General features: G+C 38.1%; 1 protein-coding gene across 4 annotated transcripts in view; it reads right to left on the reverse strand.

The window, feature by feature from the left end:
• Window positions 1-21347, reverse strand: part of VCAN (versican) — a 139608-nt gene that overhangs the window by 43166 nt on the left and 75095 nt on the right. For 3 of the 4 annotated variants that reach the window (XM_044266110.1, XM_044266088.1, XM_044266098.1), the window contains exon 7: window positions 17961-20978. The exons of the other annotated variant lie outside the window; for it this stretch is intronic. In XM_044266110.1, the coding sequence (XP_044122045.1) occupies window positions 17961-20978 (3018 nt within the window). The remainder of the gene's footprint in view (window positions 1-17960; window positions 20979-21347) is intronic. 4 annotated transcript variants of the gene reach the window in all.

Below are 21347 nucleotides of genomic sequence, written 5' to 3' on the forward strand. Positions count from 1 at the left end.
GAAGATTTGGCAGTGTACGACAGAAGAAATCGACAGCAAGGCTGGCTGATCACACTCATGCACACAAAGAAGAATTCGAATCTTTTCACATAGAGTGCAACTACCCTTATACACGTGGTTCTCAGTCTCCAAATCTGTGGATTCACATTAACAATCGGAAAAATAAACCCAATATAAGATTATAGGAACAGGTTATGAGAACTCTTCAACATGTTTAACAAAGCAAGGCCCTTAAAATGAAACAAGGAGTCACATATATACATTGTAATTGTGAAATGTGGGAATTCATGTGAACTGAAAAAAAAAAAAAGAAAAATTAAGACCATTTCACCAAATTATACAGAAAAAGTAAGCGATTATTGTTTTATGTAAGGGGAGTCTGAGACATCCTCAATTCGGTAAGGAAATGAGAAGAGATTCCTTCTCTTGCCATAATCTGTCCTAGAGAAGACTGGTTTCAGGAAAGTAAAAGAGAGGTTTCTTTACAGATCTTTCACAGTGCAACCACAGCCCCTCCCCAGTGTAACAGTGAGACAAAATTTAGCTGCAAAGGCTATAGCCATGGGCCAGACACACAGGCAGGAAGCCATACATAAAGGCTCCACGCAGGGAGAGCTCACTGAGAACACCAAGAAGGAAGGAAGGGCCCACCACACTTCACACCTTTGTCCTTCATGAGAGGTGATCTGGATTGGGTCAGTTACAGTTTCTTTTTATTAACATTTCTCCAAGGGAAGTTCAGGAGTCATATCTAAACATCTGAACTAGCACACTTTAAATAACACATATCCTGAGAACACTCTCTTGTAAGTTGTAAATTGCTATAAGGTACCAACCACTAAGCTCAATGGACTCTTGTGCTTCCAGAAATACACCAGCCTAATGCCTTGTCTGGGCACCAGGAAGGAGGAAATTTTGGGCCATCACTTTTATCAGAGTGTAATTCAGTTGTCCTAGGAGAGATTTCTGCCAGTACAACTGTCCTCGTCCCAGTGTCACGGGAGTGCGAAAGGGTACCTGTGCGTGCAAGGGCCCGTGAGAAGACAGAGAGCAGCACGGAGGACTGCACAGTATCTCACCCTCCCACCCCAGGAATACTGTTGCAGAATTAATTTTCAGCCGAGCCCCAATTCATGCCACATCCCAATTCACCCCATTCAGGTGAAACCGAGAAGCTTACAGAAAGAATAATTATGACGGAGCCAGCCCTGTCGCCCTTTGGTAGGAAGATTGTTCCTGGAGCAAGAAGCCACTTTTTTCCATGTATGAAAAGATCAACATCAATCATTTACTGAAAAAGTTAGATGAGAAAAAACGGGTCTTGCTTGTATTCCTTATGCATCAAAATAAATTCAGAAGTACAGGAACTACCAATAAAAACTCCAAGAAGCTCCTCTATGTTTTTAACTACGGTTTGCTTAGAAAACGAAAGACCACAGAACTTTTATGTAACTGGAAGACATATATTATCTACCTTTATCCCTTTCATCCTACTAAAAGCAAAACAAAACAAAACAAAACAAAACTCTTCTCTGTATCCCATCACATCTTTACTGCGCAATCTCCATAAAACAGTACTTGTATAAGGCTGGGTTATTCTTACCCTAACCATATGTCCTATAACCAAATCTCCCTCTCATTCTACCTCAGACATTCTGCCTTTCAACTACGGAAACAAAGTCTCATGGGTATTCAAATGAATAAAAAATTCTTCTATCATAAGAAAAATGAGATCAACACATAACTCTAGCATATTATGAAAATATAAAATGAAGACAAATGATTTCTGCCACAGATGCTGCAGCAACTCCGAATTGCCAAACAAGAACATGACTAAATGCCTTACTTTTTTCAAAAAATATAATTAGAAGCATAAGTTCGTTCAATATTACATCACCGAAGTTGTTATTGTGCTCTTGCAGTGTCTCATGGTGTGTATGTTTTAGAAGAGGACACTTTTAAAATCTTCAGATAACATCTCTTAATAGTGCTTGCAATGAAGCCCACTGCTTCGCTATGAAAAAAGTGATTATATATGCATATGTACATATATGTATATGAGAATACATTTTAAACACCTTTGTACAAATGAATCTTTTCAAATATCATATCAGCAATTTTATCTAATCACCAAATTAAGTAGTCTCTCATTGCTAATACTATTTTAACATACTCGAGGTAAGCCAGACTCAGGAAAACTATTTTGTACAACTTTATAGCATCTAACTGGAGCTTCAAAAGTATGCCTATCTTCAACTGCTAATATTCTCATTTTACATTCAACCTTTTGCATTAGGTTTCATGAGGTGGAAATAAAACTAGGATTCACATCAAGAAGTATCACACACATGGACACTAAATTCACACAGAATCTTTCATTTAAATATGGAAAGAATTTTAAATAAGAAACATAGGTCTGTGTCAAGCATAGAAAGAATCCCCACCACATTTTTTACTGTTTTATAAATAATGAAGGTAAAACTAACCATTCAGCCAAGCTTCTCCAAACAAACATAGGATAAATAAGGAAATGACTGTTTGATAGTGTTTATTTATAAACTCCTAGGCCAGGAACAGGGTAAATAATACTCATCGCCTGCATAGGTTTATATAGGTTTCTAAATAAATTCCTTACTTTAAAAATTAATAAAAAAAGAAAAACCGATTTAAACATATCCCATCACCTACTTAGTGAGTAAAAATGGAGGTCCCATCAGTGAAGGATGGTGGTAGCTCTAAAAATAAGTGGGGTGAAGAAAAGCAGAGAGAGAAAGAGAGAGACAGAGACAGAGACACTAAAGTATGTCACTGCATTAACTCTCAGCGTGTCAAAGGAACTGACATGTCATGATGTTCACTTAAGTGTTTTACGAAGGAATGAATAAGTTAAAATAAAATTTTTTTTTTCCCCCCTGGAATAGAAAACAAAGAAGAACTATAATTGTAAATCATCAATTTATATCCTAATTTCATTGACTATCAATTCTTATTAAATCTACTTAATTCAATTAATAAAACACCTGGCATTTACTTTATATTTTTCTAATTTTAGTTCCAATGAACCAAGTGTAACACTGTTTTAGTCCAGTTTCCACTTAGATAATGAACTTCCACATTTCGTATTGCACATGAATCTATGGAGACCTCCCTTAGCACTTCAGACCATCATATCAGAAGATTTTACTCAAAGATTCAACTGTTAGGTGCAATATATTCAATTTTCTAACCTAAGTAAATATCACAATATTTCTATCACAGCAATACAAACATAGCAGAGTTGGCCTTTGCATCTTGGTTTTTGCACATAAAATTAAATTCACTATCACAACCACGCACGCCACCCAACTGTATTATCTTCCCAGAGGACAACTGACTGCATAAAAAGTACTACCTATTATGTGTCAGACTGTATTGCAGATGCTTGAAACTCTGTAGAGACCTAGAACCTCCAAGAATATCTTCCAAGTCTGTTTGTCTGCCTGCCTGCCTCTTTCTCTTTTTCAAACAAACGCTCTTTCCAATAGGTTAAAAAAATGGCCTTACTACACTCGTTTCTCTTAATATGAAAAGGAAAATTTTGGGGTGTACATATTGCAAATGTACCAATCATTACATTTAAACTAGGATTCCTTCTTGCACCTGCCTCCCAAGTGTCTGATCTGACTTACTCTCAGAATAGTAGAAAACACAGAAACATCTTAAGCTGTTTTGTCTTGTGCTTCTGATTATACCATGAAGCCAGTGACCACCAAAGAACTATCAGCACATTACACTAAACAGTGACTGAGAAGAAGAGATAGATTTTAACGTGTGCTCATTTGATCTGTATCACAAAAATGGTCTACTAGAGGGGAATTCTTAAATAAAACAGATACAAAGTAACAGTTGAAATTATTTTGTTTCCTTTTTCCATAGTCTCACAAGTAATTGATTAATATTCATTGTTTAAGTAAGTTGTGTCAGCTTCCAAATGCTTTCATCAGATTTCTTAATATTGTTTTGAGGGTGAGGGAAATGTTCATTTTCTAGGGCTTTAAACATATTTTTTTCCCACCAACAGATTCTCTACAGATCAATCTACATTTTATTCTGTCAGTGTGGCTAATGTGTTCCCACACTTTAAAAATCTCACAGGGGGTGTGGAGCTCTGAAATCTACCCAGCATGGATGGGCAAGTTCTTTGCCACCATCCTACATTCCTGTTATGGCTACCGGACATCTCACCCAGATTCCCCTTTGCTCCTTTTTATTATTCAGTCTTTAAAAGTATTTCTTCATCCCTCTTTCTTGCTACTACCATCACCCACCACCCATGTTATTAGACAGTTATAAGTACTATCATGATTGCAAACCATATAAGTTTCTTTGTGGGTTGTGGTGGGGAGACACCTGTGCATTATAAAAGCAGGTATCTTACTCCAAAATCATGATTTGCTCTAGTTCCTATTAACAGTGCAACCTAATGGAGTAATTAACATTCCCAGCTCTTAGATGAACAAATCCTTATAAAAGACTCTCTATTTTAGAATTTTATTCTAAGGATAATATAACTTTTATTTGGATTTCAAGAGTCAAACCACAGAACTCTACACAGTGTATGTATAATCTGTTCTATGTTTATACAAATGTATTTTAACAGCTTGACTTGAATATACTAGTTTCACAGTTAATAGAATTTTTAATGGCATTTCACAAACACTTAATTGCTAGCTGGCCTCAAATTATTCACCAAGTATTTTTAAGTACTTCATGGCAGAATTTTGTGGACATAGCACAATCTTCCAGTCATACTGTTAGTGGACACAAAACATTGTTGCTAAGATGCATAGGCAGCTGGCTAAGGTTCACATTCTCTTCGGGGAATTTTACAATTTAAGTTTAAGAGCTTTTAATTAAATATAAATATATACCAATTTACTCAGCAGAGATATAGTAGGATCACATTTCTTTAGTAAAATGGATTTCATTTTAATGTGCAACAAAAATAGTTTGTTCCCTTATTTTAAAAATAAAATAGGCAACCATACTGAAGTGGCTGAGCAATACTTATAGAATTTAAATAGACAAAGTCTGAAGTTCTTTAAGATGTTTATATGTTTTCTGACACTTATCTATAGGTCCAAGAACCAGAAAGAAAAAAAACCCCTCAACTTTCTTCATATTTGATGTGTTCTTAATTTAAAATACAATGCTGGCAGCTCAGGAAGCAAAGAAAATCACCTAATGTAAATTTCTTTTTTTAAAGATTTTATTTATTTGAGAGAAACAGAAAGTGAGCACAAGCAGGGGGAGGGGCAGAGGGAGAAGGAGAAGGAGGCTCCCAGCTGAGCAGGGAGCCCAACATGGGGCTTGATCCCAGGACCCTGGGATTATGACCTGAGCCGCAATCAGATGCTTAATTGTCTGAGCCACCCAGGTGCTTCCAGCTAATAGAAATTTCAATCAGATTGTTTCAGATATCCTAAATCCCCCAATAGTCTCAAAATTTGAGACACTAAAAATGGTGCTGACCCAATATGCTACAAAAATTGAGGTTGGTAACCGAGATATAAACACCCTCCCCAAATCTCTTCAGATATGTTTGCATCCTTAATTACCTCAATAACTGAAAATCAAGAGATATTTACATCAATACTCAATCTCCTCAGAGATAAGAGACTAATCTGAATGTTGGGAGACCAGCACTGGACTCTGTGACCCATACCTCCCTATTAACTCTGCTAGCTGAGGTTCATTTGGTGCATCTCCCAAGCATGTTACCGTAGACCGGCAGCCTACTCCTGCTGAGTGGGAGCTTGATATTTTTTAATTCATGAATTTTACACCCAGAAAGAGTAAAACATGTGTATAAACAACATAAGTGTTTCTGATGGCCTCACTTTAAAGAGGCAGACATATTATGAGGATGATAAAAATCATCTCTTTTCCCCAACTTGAGATAATCCCCTAATAATGCTATTCCTTCAAGCGGAAAGAATGTGTTTAGATAGAGTCATCTGGTCTAAGTGTGCTCAAAGAGACATCACCAAGTGTGAGCTCTTCTTACTTACAGAAAAGCCCTAGGGGACTTTGCAACTTCCAATATTTAAAGAGCATGGGCTTTCCTGGAGAACAATCAAGTAAGTTTGGGACCTTCAAGCATTTCTGAACAATGAGATAAGATCAAAAAAACTATATGAAAGAGAAGTAAGCCAGGTTATTTAGGTTTCAAAGTTGCTTAAAAATACAGCAAATAAATAAGAACCAACCATAGGCAGTATATTTATTATCCTTTTCACTTTACTTCTCCAACATTGTGAAAGCCTTTGACATATGATAGATAGATAGATGCCAAATATCCTAACACCAGAAAAATGCTTTGGTCAGAATCAAGGTTGTAAAATTTAAGTAAAAGCTTTGAGTAAAGTAAAACAAATGCCTCTCATAAATATGTTTATACTTCTTTTCTAAGACCTCTAAATTATCACTGGTAAGGTAAACTTTACCAGACACCATTTTATTTTTAATTATGTTACTCCTTTCTTTAATAGTCAATAGCAGCTTCTGCTCACCTCTTCTATCTGACTTCTTCAACAGGGCATTTGAACGGTCCCATGATAAATATGTCCCATATTTATCCTCTTCCTTCAGTTCTCTGTTAGAATTCTGTGCTGCCTTGGAGCCCAGCAACTCCATGTCCCCATCTTATTATACTCCTCATTCCTGGCTCAACTTCTGTTCAAGAAGAGCCCTCCGACCCCCAAATTGGAATGCTTCTAAATCCTCCTTTGAACTTGACCTTGCATTTATAAATGATCCAGCTTAAGCCCTCGGTTCTCCAGGACATCTTCTCTAAAACTCCTCAGCCCAAACTGGTTTTATCTTTGATTTGTATGCCACAGGACTTATGTCATATCATTTCCTATGTATAGATTCCTTAGCTGTGTTTGTATTTTTGTCTCACTGTCCATTCTAAATTCTGTATTCTGTAATTAAAGTGCGTGGAGAGATCCTTTAAACATGAATGACCTTCATACTCTTGCCACTCAACCCCTCTTTGAGAATTTTGTTGGCAGAATGTCTGATCAGTTTTTTATCATCAAGAAGGAAAACATTAACATTCTATTACAGTTCGATACTTCCTTTGAAAGATGTGAATTTTGGGCTGAAGAAATTGTTGTCCTTTGATTGCAGTAGCAGATCAGATTCTGAGATACCTAAAGAAGCATACTGATAATGCAAACAGTAAAGACTCTTCTGGATATAAAAATCCAGATAATCTGGGGCGCCTGGGTGGCTCAGTGGGTTAAACCACTGCCTTCGGCTCAGGTCATGATCTCAGGGTCCTGGGATCGAGCCCCGCATCGGGCTCTCTGCTCAGCGGGGAGCCTGCTTCCTCCTCTCTCTCTGCCTGCCTCTCTGCCTGCTTGTGATCTCCGTCTATCAAATAAATAAATAAAATCTTTAAAAAAAAAAATCCAGATAATCTAAATGGGAAGACACGGTTTCAAAAAAAAATTTTTTTTTTTAAATTATTCACCTTCTTTCCAAATCCAGTATTCCATATAGGCTTATATCAGGGTGGTAATCACCATTTTTCTTAATTTAAATGTATAATGAACAAAGTCACTTCGGTAGTAGAGTCAAAAGAATCCCTAAGCCAGGGGTGCCTGGGTGGCTCAGTGGGTTAAAGCTCCTGCTTTTGGCTCGGGTCATGAACCCAGGGTTCTGGGCTCTCTGCTCAGTGGGGAGCCTGCTCCCCCCCCCCAATAAATAAATAATAATAATAATAAAATAAAATCTTAAAAAAAAAAAAGAATCCCTAAGCCATAACCATATGTATTTTCTTATAGTTGCCATGTTGATAGAGAGAAGGTAACATGGATACAGCAAAGTGAGGTATGCAGTCTGGGTAATTCAAGACATATTTTCCACCCCTTACCATTACTTCTGATTCAATTACAATTATTCCGGAAACTTTTTTTTTTTTAATTTTATTTATTTATTTGTCAGAGAGAGTGAGCACAGGCAGACAGAGTGGCAGGCAGTGGCAAAGGGAGAAGCAGGCTCCCCGCTGAGCAAGGAGCCCAATGTGGGACTCGATCCCAGAATGCTGGGATCATGACCTGAGCCGAAGGCAGCTGCTTAACCCACTGAGCCACCCAGGCGTCCCTGCTGGAAACTTTTTTAAAAAAACATGTATTTTAGGGGCACCTGGTGGCTCAGTGGGTTAAAGCCTCTGCTTTCGGCTCAGGTCATGATCCCAGGGTCCTGGGATTGAGCCTGGCATCGGGCTCTCTGCTCAGCAGGGAGCCTGCTTCCCTTCCTCTCTCTCCGCCTGCCTCTCTACCTACTTGTGATCTTTCTCTGTCAAATAAATAAAATTTTTTTAAAAAATTGGGAAAAAACCTACATATATATTTTAATGATATTTGATTCTGTTTTCTTCCTTACTTAAAGATGCCAACATTCATTTTAACACTTATGACAAAATCTACCTTTCCCAAAACGTGATCAAAGAACACCATTTTACTCAAAGGAAACTGAATCAGACATATTCTTTTTCTCCTTAAAATTGGTAAAGTATAGCTTAACTGGCAGAAGCTTAAAGCATCCCCTTCTGCAGGACTGCCTGCTTCAGCCAACTGTCTGCAGGTCAGAAAGCCTTTACTTTACTGATGTTCAACGCTCACTGTGTATCAAAATCACGCTTTTAAAAATACAGATATCTAGTAATGAAAAATAAATGAAGGAAATTTAAGAAAAGAAACTAACCAAAAGTTCAAATGTCTGAGCCCTCCCACTAGAAATCCAAATTCAAGTTGTCTGATGAGGGATGGGGACATGGGCATTTTTTACTTAGAGGCTCCTGGGTCATTCTAAATAGTCAGCAAGGGTTGAGAAGTGGTGTTGGCAATATTTATGCACTGGGCCATTTCCTGGTGTTTCTCAAACCCCCGTGCTTAGAATGGCGTCACTTTTGGTTAGCTGCCTGTGCCTGGTTAATGTAGCTCTGGGCCCTCCCAGGCAAGCAGAGTGGTTGCTCAGTAAGGGAATGAGTGCCCGGAGTTTCCTGTGAAGCAAAATCTAAAGATGCTTCTTCTATTAATTTATTTTGTATCATGTCTAGTTTTCTCTTTTTACTAAAACAAGCAAATAGTCTTTATTATATGCTTTTGCTTACTAATTATTTCAAGTTGCCTTCCCTGTTAAGCAATAGATTGCATTATCTTCTTTTCTCCAGCCACACAATAGCTTGACTGAATGACTTTACTTCAACACCTCCAATTATTTCCTGGAAGTGAGTGTGAAGAGATGGGAAGAGAATGTTTCATCTGCAGACAGCACAATGGTTTCCCTACAGAGCAGAGTAAGGTGAGTGCACAGCATAGTGAAAAATGGTAACTATAGTATATTCCGTTATACTCTACAGAAATATACCTTAATATATTTCCTTTTCCTTTTTCAACTTGGGAAAACCAAAACCTTCAGAAACCTACTCTTTGCAGCACATGGCCAAAGCAACTAAATCACCCTGTGAGAAACCAAGAAGACTACAGGACAAAGCCAAAAGATGAAGCCACCAGAAGCCGGTCAGTTATGCACGTGTGCAAGCACATCTGGACATAATATCATGACACAATAGGTCAAATTTTTACAGACACAGATGCTGAAATATAATTAAACTTTCCCTCTCACTCTAGAGAGTCTCCCTTTCATACTTACACTTTAAATTAATTATGGAGAAATACTTTGTCCACTATTACAATAATTCCAACAAGTATTTAGAAGGCTTATCATAATTTATTTTCCTCCTAAGAGCCGAATCATTCTTTTTATGACAATTACAGCCTTCTTACCAATAGACAGGTGTTTTCCTCCTGATCCGTACTCAAAAAGTCTAAACACCCACATACCTCTCCAAGGAACACCATTTTTAATACAATAAAATAGGTTCTTAGTTGTTCACATGATGCTCCGGGATGAAAGACTATTTTACATTTTCTATCACCTCAGTTATGGTGTTAACAATTCAAAGCACTCTGATACAAATGAAAAAATATATACAACAGTTTTCACCAAAGCACATCCCCAATCTCTACCTCTTGGCCAATGCCCCCTTCTTGGAATCATCCGACCAATGAAGCAGCTGAATAGGCAACTCTTCTCGTACCTGACTGACTTCCCTCACTGAGGTGTAATGTCACACATTTTGTAAACTGAGGCAAATAGGCAATGCCTTATTAAAAACATACAGTTTTCAGCTTTACGTCATAAAAATGAAACACCAGAGAACATTTCTTTTTCCTTTTCTTTTATCCCTTTTGCTCCTTTCACGATGCACGTCTCTCCCCTTGGCTTCATCCCTTCCCTCAGAAATGTTCTGAACACTGTCTGGGCCATGAATACATTTTTTATTCATTGCACAAATGAATGATCTAAGAGCTATTAAGAAAGAAGAATGTAATCCCTGTGTAGAGAACTGGGGGTTTCCTTGACAACAACAAAAAGACAGCAGGGAATGCCCATGCATTCCATGAATATGCAAGAAGAGACTAGGCCTAGTACCTGGAAAAAATTTATAAAGAATCTGTGAAAAGATCTTTTTCTTTGGAAAAAAAAAATTAAATGGGTGGTTATCAAAATCATAAGCCCAACTCTCACACATGAAGAAATAGCAGAAAGCTAATAAATGCTACATATAGGTGCTGTAGAATCAATACTACATTTAAATTTTAAATAAGGGTTGCAGCTGCCTCTGATTTCACCCAAAATGGCATCACCCTAGACAAACACAATTCATAGAGGATTAAAATTTTAACAAGCTCTTAGAGTCACAGGAATACTACAGTAAGTTATATTTGGCTCCCTATGAATCTAAATCTGAAATTTTTAAGATAATTTAAATTTTTTTTACCCTTTTCCAGTACAAAACAATCTGTAAGTGTCCCTACATGTAGAAGTCCAGAATAAAATAACTGCTAATGCAGAGAGGGGATTAATTTGTACTCAGTAGTCCCCATGTGCCAGGCACTACGCGGAGTGCTTTGTTGTCACAGGAATATTTGTGTGATGTGCCCACCACAGTGACCGACAAGCCCTCGAAGAGATCCCTTCCTCCTCTAAGAAACCTGGTGAGTTTGTGGTATTATTATACATTTTAAATGTTCTAACAACTGAGACCTCCTGAGATAAAGCAATCTTTAAGACCAAACAGATGGAAATCACAATGCTGACAATGCACTCAGGCCTGTTTCCAAAGGCTCCTTCCAGGACGTCAGCTACCTCTGCCATCCATCTTATGGGGCGAACTGACCACCCATCCACATTCATTCAGAGAATCACAGAACGGGCTTCAAGAACCTAGTTCTAGTGGAGAATCTTATGTGTGGTCATTACTTGACTACTTGTTGAATAAATGAGAAAACATATATCTGTGTATTTTGTGTATAGGTGTGTATACATGTATGTGTGTGTACATATACACACGTGATCATCTTGTTTCATGGTCCCTGTGATTTGGAAAAAAGAGTATGTGTCAAAGTTTATGAAACATTCCTTCTACACAGTAATAGCCATTAGGTCTAATTTACTGGCAAAAAAATTCTAAGGGTGAACCCTAAGAAATTTCTGGGTCCACACTGCAGATAAGCAAAGGAGAGACTGACTCCAGACTCACCAACTTCTAGCACTTGCTTCTGTAATACTACTGAATTAAGATAGCGTAAACCTTTAGTTCACCTTTTAGAGTACACAGCCCACTCTTTAAAAAGCAGTTCCATGCCATTTAACTTTACAAGTTATAAGTGTAACTCTGAACCATGATACTTCATGGGAATATATTTTGAAAAGTTAAACATACTTAACCTACAGGAGATGCTGTATTTGTTAAAAAGCACGAATCACTGAAGCACAGGAAAGTCTTATGAGAGCACTCCCTCCTGAAGAAGTTGGCTGAATATTTGGTGTTCACCCACCTGCACAGGTTTCTAGGTGAACACTAAGAAGGCATTCATCTTCTGGAGTGGGCCATGCCCCTCTGTCATCCAAGTGTGATTTAGAAAAACGCCTGATTATGCTTGTGGCTCCTTAGCTCCACTGATGAGTCTCTGCTGAGCAGCAAGAGGCTGGCTAATAACTGGCTTCCAGTCATTTGTTTTTGATCTTCCTCTCCAACAAGGACTAGCTGAAGTTTCTCCCTTCTCATAAAATAGTCTCTGGCTTCCTGTCTTCATTGATTACTTCCTTCGCCATTACTTCCAACTGCCATTTATAGTTGGTATCACGTTACCTAGTGTGTAACTGTATTTTTCTGTACTGTAATTATACCTGATTGTGTTAATGCTGGCTTCCCAGAATGCGTTTAAAGTCCTTGGGAGCAGGGCCTATGGTTTATGTTTATTTTGTGTCTCTTTTAATATCTGTCAAAGGACTAGGAATGCTGTAGCTTTAACTAAAGATAAATTTTGCTTGACCGTGCTCTGCTGGAAGACAGTGTGTGCCTTTCTCTGAGTTCATTGCCAGTGACAGCTAAGTGGCATTTGTCTTTAGATAATGTCCCACCTCAGTAGTAGTTTCGAGAACTCCTAAGTTGTAACTGCAAATGCTATTTTCAGAAAGAAGAAGCTCATTTTAGGAAGATAACAAAGGTCTTTTTAGCTATCTATGGAACATGTCTTTTATTCAACTTCAACCTGTGAAGAAACAATTTCGGTTTCTCCAATTTTTCCTTGAGGTGAGTGGGTTGGTTAATCAAATATTCATAGAGCATTTTAAAAATTGAGGGTCTATTGTGTGCTTGTGTATGTGTGTCTACATGTGAGTGGTGTGCATATTATGTGTGACACATACAAAATACTACATTTAGAAGGACTTTTTAGAAAGGTAACCTTTGATCTGCAATACAGGGTTAAACTCACTAATCATTTATAAACACTAGGGTCAATTTTTTTCTTCAAAGTGTAGAAACAAAGGGAAAATATAGCCTCTTCCCTTTTCATTTTATTTGACTAATGGAAGAGGAACTTAATCCTTTTCCAGATTTCAGGCAGTAAAGGAGGGATGGGAGAAGCCATCCTAATTCCCTGCAGAAAGAAATGTGCTTTTCTGGCAGGGAGCCACAGCGGAAGCCCAGCAAAGAGAACCACTCATGTGTGCAAGCACCAGACCCAACCAATTTCAGGGGTGTGCTCCAAAATTCTACTGGGAAGAAGCAGCCCAGACCCAGGCCTACCAATTTCAGGGTGCTGTTCTCTTGACACAGCAGGTATCTGAACAGCATACGTTGTCCCCCATATTAGCAGCAAACTAAACCTAACACATGCCTCCATTCGCCCACTGGCAATACTTCCCCTAGTTGTCTCACAATTGATCTCCAACACTTAAACATGAAAACAGATGTAAATTGTGCCTTCAAAGTATCAACCTCTGCAAGCTTGATGATGACTGAGCGCTGCACATGTATGTGATATTCTGAAATGTAACTATGTACTACCTTGATGACACATAGGCATCAGTGAGATTGAAAGTAGATTTGCAGGTGCCTGGGTGGCTCAGTAGGTTAAGTGTCTGCCAAGCAGGGAGCCTGCTTCTCTCTCCCTTTGCCTGCCCCTCCCCTTGCTTGTGCCCATGCTCTCTCTCTCTCCCTCTTTCAAATAAGTAAATAACATCTTTGGGGGAAAAAAAAAACCCCTAGATTTGCCTAATTTGCTTTATTCAGCATCATACAAAGTTATTCAAAGGTAAATATCAATGGATGCGTATGATGATAGTGAGATAAAGTATTGATAATCAGACCAATTTAAAAAATGCTTTTACGTTAAAAAAATCAATTCATTCAGGAATGAATAATTGCTGCTGATTGCTTTTGAATTAGCTAGATGACAGTATTCTTTTTCTAGCAGTGGTCTGAGGTACTTATTATTTTAGAAACTACCACAAGTTAAGAGAGAAGTCCCAAGAAATTGGGGGTCTGATCTCCTTTTGCAAACGTCAACCAGAACAATGCAGCATTGCTGGTATAGTGGTGAGTAGAGCTGCCTGTCAGATATTAACCAGGGGAGCCACTTTTTATCTCCTCAAGATGTTAGGTTTTGTTTGAAGAAAGGAATCTGTTCCTATAATTTAAAAATTTTAAAGTAATTTTTCTACATAATCCATTCTATCAAAATGAAAAATGTGTGATTTTGAAAAGTTATATGAAGCAATCTCATATAAACATTGCCTTTTAAAAAACAATGATTGTGAATGCAATGAGATAAATACTGCCATTTTGACAGGTGTCTATTTCCTGTTCTCAGAACCAACGCCCTTATTCTTCATTCTCTCTCCAATGCCTCAGCTTTATGTACATTTCTCCAAAGTACAAACAAAAATGCAGGAGGAATTAATCATATAAGTGTTATTTCTCAATGATATAAGCAATAAGGTGCCATAATTTTCGATACAGAAACTGAGCAAAATGAATTCTAAGATAGAGGCCAAAATTATTTCTCAACATCTCATTAATCTCTAATATCATTATATTAATAATTTCATAAATATTTTAATATCTGTATCATTTTAGTTTAGTATTGGCTTTATACCTGCCCTGCACTTAGATATAAATTATAAACTAGCAAAAACGAATGTTTGATGAAACAAATAACATCGAGCTGGCCTAACAAATAATATGAAATATATAGGAAATCATTAAAAAAAACTAATAAACCATCTATTTTAAGGTTATAACTATGAGCATTTGCATAATAATGTTTGAATTTAATATCTGTACATTTCCAAATAATTCTTTGGTTTAATAATAACAGCACACCGGTTTTTAAAGACATTCACAGTTCTGTCACACTAATGTGACATGTTTGATGATTTAGAGGAGCGTTCTTTAAAAAAAAAAAAAAAAACAGAATTGAAGAAACTATTTCCACACCACTAAATCCTGTAGACTTCATATGTGTTCACAAAGAAAGCCTTTCAATAATTTTTCAAAATGCAGGTGTGCAAATTACTCCTGAAGTAGACAGGAGTCATGTTTTCAGTATCCCCTGAACCACTGTTAAACACACCCCATAGCATTTTTCAGCTCATAAAACTTTTATGAGCTGAAAAGTTCCTTCAGATTTTTTTTTTTTACTGCTAACTACAGTTGCCCTCCAGCAACAGTACCTTAAGTTGCTATTAAGATCCATTTCAGCAAATATAACATAAACGTTTCTTGAGTAGCATGTTTCATTTCATGATAGTTAAAAAAAAAGTCAAGATTTATGAGACTTGCTGAGCATAGCAAAAAATTATGAATGCCTCGGTTTAGTGTAGCATGGGTGGCATTTTTGCTTGCTTGGATATACAGTATATGTAGAGGTCGGTTCTATGTTTGTGAATAGATTTATACAAGTTCATACATGAACCAAGGATTTTCCAATCTGGAAAAATGTGCCTTGACACATAAAGAAGTTGGTTTCCAGGCACATATATATTTTTCCTTATTAATGTACACCTGCCTTAGAACCCATTAATTTAACATCTGCTTTAACGTTTTCCCTTGCCAAGGTTCAAAATGCTTGAAAAATTAAATTTCTCATAGAAAACAAGTAAAATTTGTAAAAGTAAGCAGCTGGTTCTGAGTAAACCTCATTGTCTTGTCAAGAAATAATCAGTGTTTTTAGTCTTCAGAAGAATGACATACATAAAATATACAAAAATGACAGATGAAAGAGAGAGAGAGAAATGAGGGAGGGATCTAGATAGATACAGGCTCTATACCAACGCACCCCACCATACACACATTGGAATCTGGTCCTGATGGGGATACCCAACAATTCCCTTTCCACAGAGTATTCTGACCTACTGTTGTCAACACTGAAGAAAAACTGGTTTGAAAGCAAATCATGATCCCATGTTTTAAAAGTGGAAGAAGGAAGAGGACATACCTAGGCATGTTTCTCAGACCCAGTTGAACTAAGTTAACAACTCCAATATAAACACGCACCTTTGTATAAATGGGTTCTGGATCAGGTGACTCAGACCCTCCATTCAAGTCACCATTTACCAACTTAGATTTTTTTTTTTTTTCTGATGACTGTCAATGCTTCCAGGGAGATCAAGTTGCACACCTTCTATTTTATAATTTGATCACCTTAACCTTATCACACAGTTTCCCATTTTAAGAGATTTTAAATGCAGACTAGTTTTTACTGTTTTCTCTACTCTTTGAATTTACTTAGTATCTACACTAACTTGAGAGTCATCTAAATTGGGAAAAACTTCTGCATAGTCATTCACTCAAGCATTTTTTAAAAATTCTAAAATTAAGTGCTAGTAGTAATTCCCTTTCACTTTGGCTTTTTGTTTTTCATAGTAATATTATCTTGTCACTTTTCCAACCCTACTAACATCAGTCCTCATTTCCACTACTTGTCAACTCATCTTCTCCCTCTGATCCCAGTTTCAAGAGGTGGAAAAGGAAGGTAAGAGACAGGAGACATGATACAGTTTCCAAGAAACGCCTTCATTAGCAGGACAGTGATGTCCAATCCTGGCCTCTTTCAACCATATGAGAAAGTGGAGATTAACAGTAATACTCTGGGAATGTATTTCCTTCTATTTCTTGCTCTGCAAGAGCACATTCTGGATACTAGAAGCATGAAGTTTCCACCTACAACACTGGAAGCCAGCTGACATGACAACAGAGTTACCTGTTTGTTTCCAACAGGTGCACTCCTGAACACTCTAATGAGGAGAGCGACACTCTTAAGAAAATGACACCCCTAAAGGAATATCCCAACAACAAGAAAGAAAATGTGGTGCTTAAAAGAAAGAAAGAAAGAAAAAAAAATTCTTCTAGCCCAACCTCTTAAACCCCAGTCAAGGAAAAAAATAACTATTCATTCTTTCAATTCACATATTCAAACTAGAATATAGCAACTTCACTAAAATCAGTGATCTCAACTTCTAAATTAAAAAGATACAAACCTGAATTGATCTATTAAACTGTATTCACTATGTGTCCTCAGCTCAGCTTACCAAAGTCAAAGATGGTGTGGTTTGACCCTTAGGAAGGAATAAGTTATGTTCGATAATGAAAATTGCAAATATTATTCAACATTAAGCAGCAGTTTTTAAGAATTTTTGCCGGAGAGAAACATAAAATATTTGAGCAGAATATAAGGCAATCGTAAAAATTCCTAGAGATGAAATAATTAAATCATAAAATAAATAAATAGCATCAACAGCCTGGTTTTTAGGGAAAAGAGGTAAAGCTGACATACCCATATCTGAAATTATATGTGACACAATATAATTGAACTACAATGAACTACTATTTTTTTTTTTAGGACTGAGCTAGGGCGCATTTGTTCTAAACATGTAAAGCCTCATTAAAATACCCAAGGACAACAGCTTAACAGTATGCTGAACTGGTATTAAAATAACTTTTCAACTACAGACAAGCTATACAACAAACCTATAACATTTCAACTACAGACAAGCTATGCAACAAACCTATAAAATCCTGGGAAAGAAATAAACCAAAGCAAACCTTTAGACATCCTTCTACCAGCCCAAGACATGTGCAATACAGTTTTAGCTGTCCACAATGTAAGTACTGAAGGTTAATAGTTAAAGACCAATGGAATGTTAACACAGTCTAGTACTACACTTGAGTAGTAATGCATGGAAAGACACTGAAATTAAAACACTTTGTTCTGCATGTTCTGAAGTGATGTAACAGTGATGATTGGTTATATTAGATGACAAAGCAGGGCTTCTTAGGACTTTTAAAACACAATCGTATCTAACATTCTTCCAAATAACATATTTTTCCAATTCTTGTACAAATATATGAAGCTAAAATACAGAATTTTTTTTCACACTCCAGTTATCTTCTAATGGCAGCATTTGGCATGTTGATTTTTTTTCCCCAAAAGTAATTTTCAAGATAAAATGCTGATTGCCTTGACTGGCATGTCTAGAAAGCAAAGACTTACCTGTCTTATTTTCTCTGACCTCAATAATATAAACATTAATGTCGGGGCGGAATTTTGTCCCTGCTGGGGGTTCTGGAGTGGAAATTCCCTGAGGTCTGAGGGCCTCTTTGCCTTCCACAGTGGGTGGTCTTGCTGGCTGTGTAGCGGCGGGAGTACTTGAAGTTGTGAAGTACTCTCTGTCAATATCAGTTTCTGTTTCCTTTCCTACAACATCCTCCTGGGTAGTGGGAGAAACACGAGATGTTGATTCTCCGATGATTACCATGTCATGGGTTGTTTCTTCTCCAGGCTCCCTGTCAATGAGAGGCGGTTTCTCAGTGGGTCCTGGGGATGGCTTGGATGCTGACGTGGTGTGGGGTCTTTCTATTGAAGTGAAGGTAGCAGCCGTGATATTACTTGGAACTGTGGCTTTAATTGTTGAAAATTCTGGGAGTTCTGTGGCTGTGGGCTTTTCGAATAATCCTGAGCCTACATCAATATAATCTAGGAATGCTTTCTCTCTTTTCTCAGTAGTGGTTTCTTCTATCAGCTGGGTAACATGGGTGCTGAACGGTGATACAAATTCCCCTGGACTAGCACTTTCTGTCTTATACTTCTCTTCAGGCTCTGGACTCAGAGACACCGTTGGTCCTACGCTTGGTGTTAGGGTTACCACTTCATCTGTTTCTGCTTTGTGCTCAGGGACAGCACCAGGTGGATAATACATACTGTGCTCAATTTTTCCAACTGGAGTTGTTTCAACAACTGGGACTCTATCAGAAGCTGTCACCAACCTGTCTTCAGAGACTGTGTATGGTGGCCCGTCATGCTCTTGTTTACCCACAGCTGTTGTTGCCTCCTCAGCTGTGGCAGCTGTAGAACTGAGAGTAGGAACTGGCTTCTCTGCGGTTGCTTCTTTCCAAGGGAATTCTTCCTGACCTCTTCCCTGTGTGATTTCTATTGTTGTTCTTACAGTTTCAGGGGAAATGGTTGCTTCCAGGTGAGTCTGATTAACGACATGTATGTCTTGAGAGGGTTCACCTAGAACTTCACCTTCTGGTGGAAGAGAAGGTACCAACACTCCCCATTGTGTCTTGGGAATTACAGAAAGAGGAATGGTATGGGAGCTGTCTACATAAGCAGTAGGTTCTTGGGTGCTAGTATAATTAACAAATGCCAATCCTTCCACGTCTGAAGTGTCTACAAATTGGGGGACAGCAGATACTGGCTTAGAGACATCCATATCTTCCTCATCCAAAGCACTTCCTTCTGTGGTTGCATAAATAACTTGGCCTTCCACACTTGTGGTAGGTGGAACTCTTTCCTTGGTTGTAGAATCTCTCAAAGTCGGCTTTTCTGCAATACCAATTAATGTAGTTGGCTGAAATCCAACTGTGACTTTCCCATGCATGTCTGTTGTATCTTCCTTAGCAAACTCTTCTAATGGCTTTTGAGTACTCTCTGGGATAAGAGTAAATTCATCTCCTTCATCTTCAGTGAAACTTAGGATTTCCTTAACCTTCCCACTCACTTCTGTAGTGGTGAGTAAGGCAGGGGGCAATTTTGGAGGACCTTCATCTTCTGTGGGCTCTAAAGGCTTCGCTGTTGTATTATCTTCATCCCATGCCCATTTTGATACAGTGACCACCTCCACAGTTACAGTGCTGTGGCTCACATTCAGTGTTGTAATACCCTTATCATACTTTGTAGTATCTTGATAGCCATCTGTGTCCAATTCAACCAGTGTTGTTGTAGAGTCTTCCTCCGCATCTCCTGCCTCTGTTGGCACCACATGTAGCTTTGCTGTTGTCAGTGTTGGGGAATCAAAAGATCTGGTCATTTCCACTGAGGACTCTGTAAGATGAAATTCCTCTGAAGAAGCTGTAGAGAACTTCATTCCAGAGAAGACTTCCTCCTCTATCTTTCCTATAAATGGATCTTTGGTGATCTTTTCCTGTATCTCATCATCAGTGTAAGTAACTGTTCTCATCTCTGGACTAAGTATTTCTGTTCTCTCTCTTCCTTCTGACATTTCTGTTTGTGGAGAGGGATAAATAACTGTGGGTATTCCCTCGACTAATCTTTTATCACCAGAATAAGGAAACAATTCTACTTCTGTACGATGCTGTGATGGGGAAGGTATGGTGGACACATACTGGCCCAAAAAATCTTTAGTTATCCTTCCATTAGTTTGTTCCTCTTCCCAGTTGTCTGTGGATGATCTGTCACCATCAGGCATAGTTACAGGTGAAACAATTGTAGACTCTGATAATGGCTCCCTGTCCTCTAGTGGAGTGGAGGTGGTATCCTCTGAAGTCTTTGACACTGTAACAACTTCAGGTATTTGGCTAAAGGTCAAGGTGCTCTGAGCAGATATAACTGTAAATGTTCTGTCTTCACTGTCATCTTCTTCCATGGTGAATCCATAGCGGCTTGTGGTCAGAGATTCAGAAATAGGACTTACTGTACTCTTTTCAGTTTTGGAATCCAGGGTCATTGTTGTAGACACAAATGGTATTTCAGTTGCAGACAATTCCTTGGAAGGAATGTGCTTTGAGATTTCCACTGATGTTACCAAGGGACCCACTTCTATTTGTTCAATCTGTGTAACTGACTCTTGGGTTTGTATGTCTTCCCTGACACCATCCCATGAATTGGTAGCATGATGGGAGATGAGAGTTGTACTCTGGGGTACTTCTTCCTGAATTTCAGGTATGTCTGGCTTTCCAAGTGGTTCTAAAGCTGAAGATGAGTAGTAGTCCATATCCAAAGGCTTCATGGTAATCCCACCAGGTGTGGATGATTCGGTGGCTAATCCGTGTGTGACAGCTTGAGCCTGAACTATGGTTTTCTGCTCAAAATTGAATATATTTCCTACAGGAGGGGACTTTGTTGTAATGATCGGTAATTCGGTGATTAGAGGGATGATCGGTGTTGTTCTTTCGGGTACCATTTGTAGTTCTTCAGAAACATTGGATGATGCAGTTTCTGTAAGAATATTCAGTTCGATGGTTGTAGCCTCTGATATATTCTGTTTAGCTAGAAAAATAATTTCAAAGAGTTGATTAGACAAGTCACTAATAAAAAGTTGTATGTCCAGTGTTTGTGAAGTGCTGCTGTGTATATTGGGGTGACCCAGAAGTGTTCTGTGACGAAGGGCATCTAGAAACTATAATTACATTAACTCAAGGGCAGACATTTGAACATATCACAGTCACAAACTCATCACTTGTTTTACATGGTAAGGCTTATCACTGCTTTCACCCATAAGGATGAATGGCTGCTTTCGGTTAAGGAAAATGAGTATGTTGTAGTTTTAAGACAAGGAGAAGTCCAAAACCATATAAATGCAGAGTTTGGAAACAGTAGCTAGGTTACTTATCAGAAACTACAGCAGCAACTTGAGGC

Source organism: Neovison vison, chromosome 1 (genome assembly GCF_020171115.1).
Source record: "Neovison vison isolate M4711 chromosome 1, ASM_NN_V1, whole genome shotgun sequence".
In the NCBI taxonomy this organism is placed as follows: Eukaryota; Metazoa; Chordata; class Mammalia; order Carnivora; family Mustelidae; genus Neogale; species Neogale vison.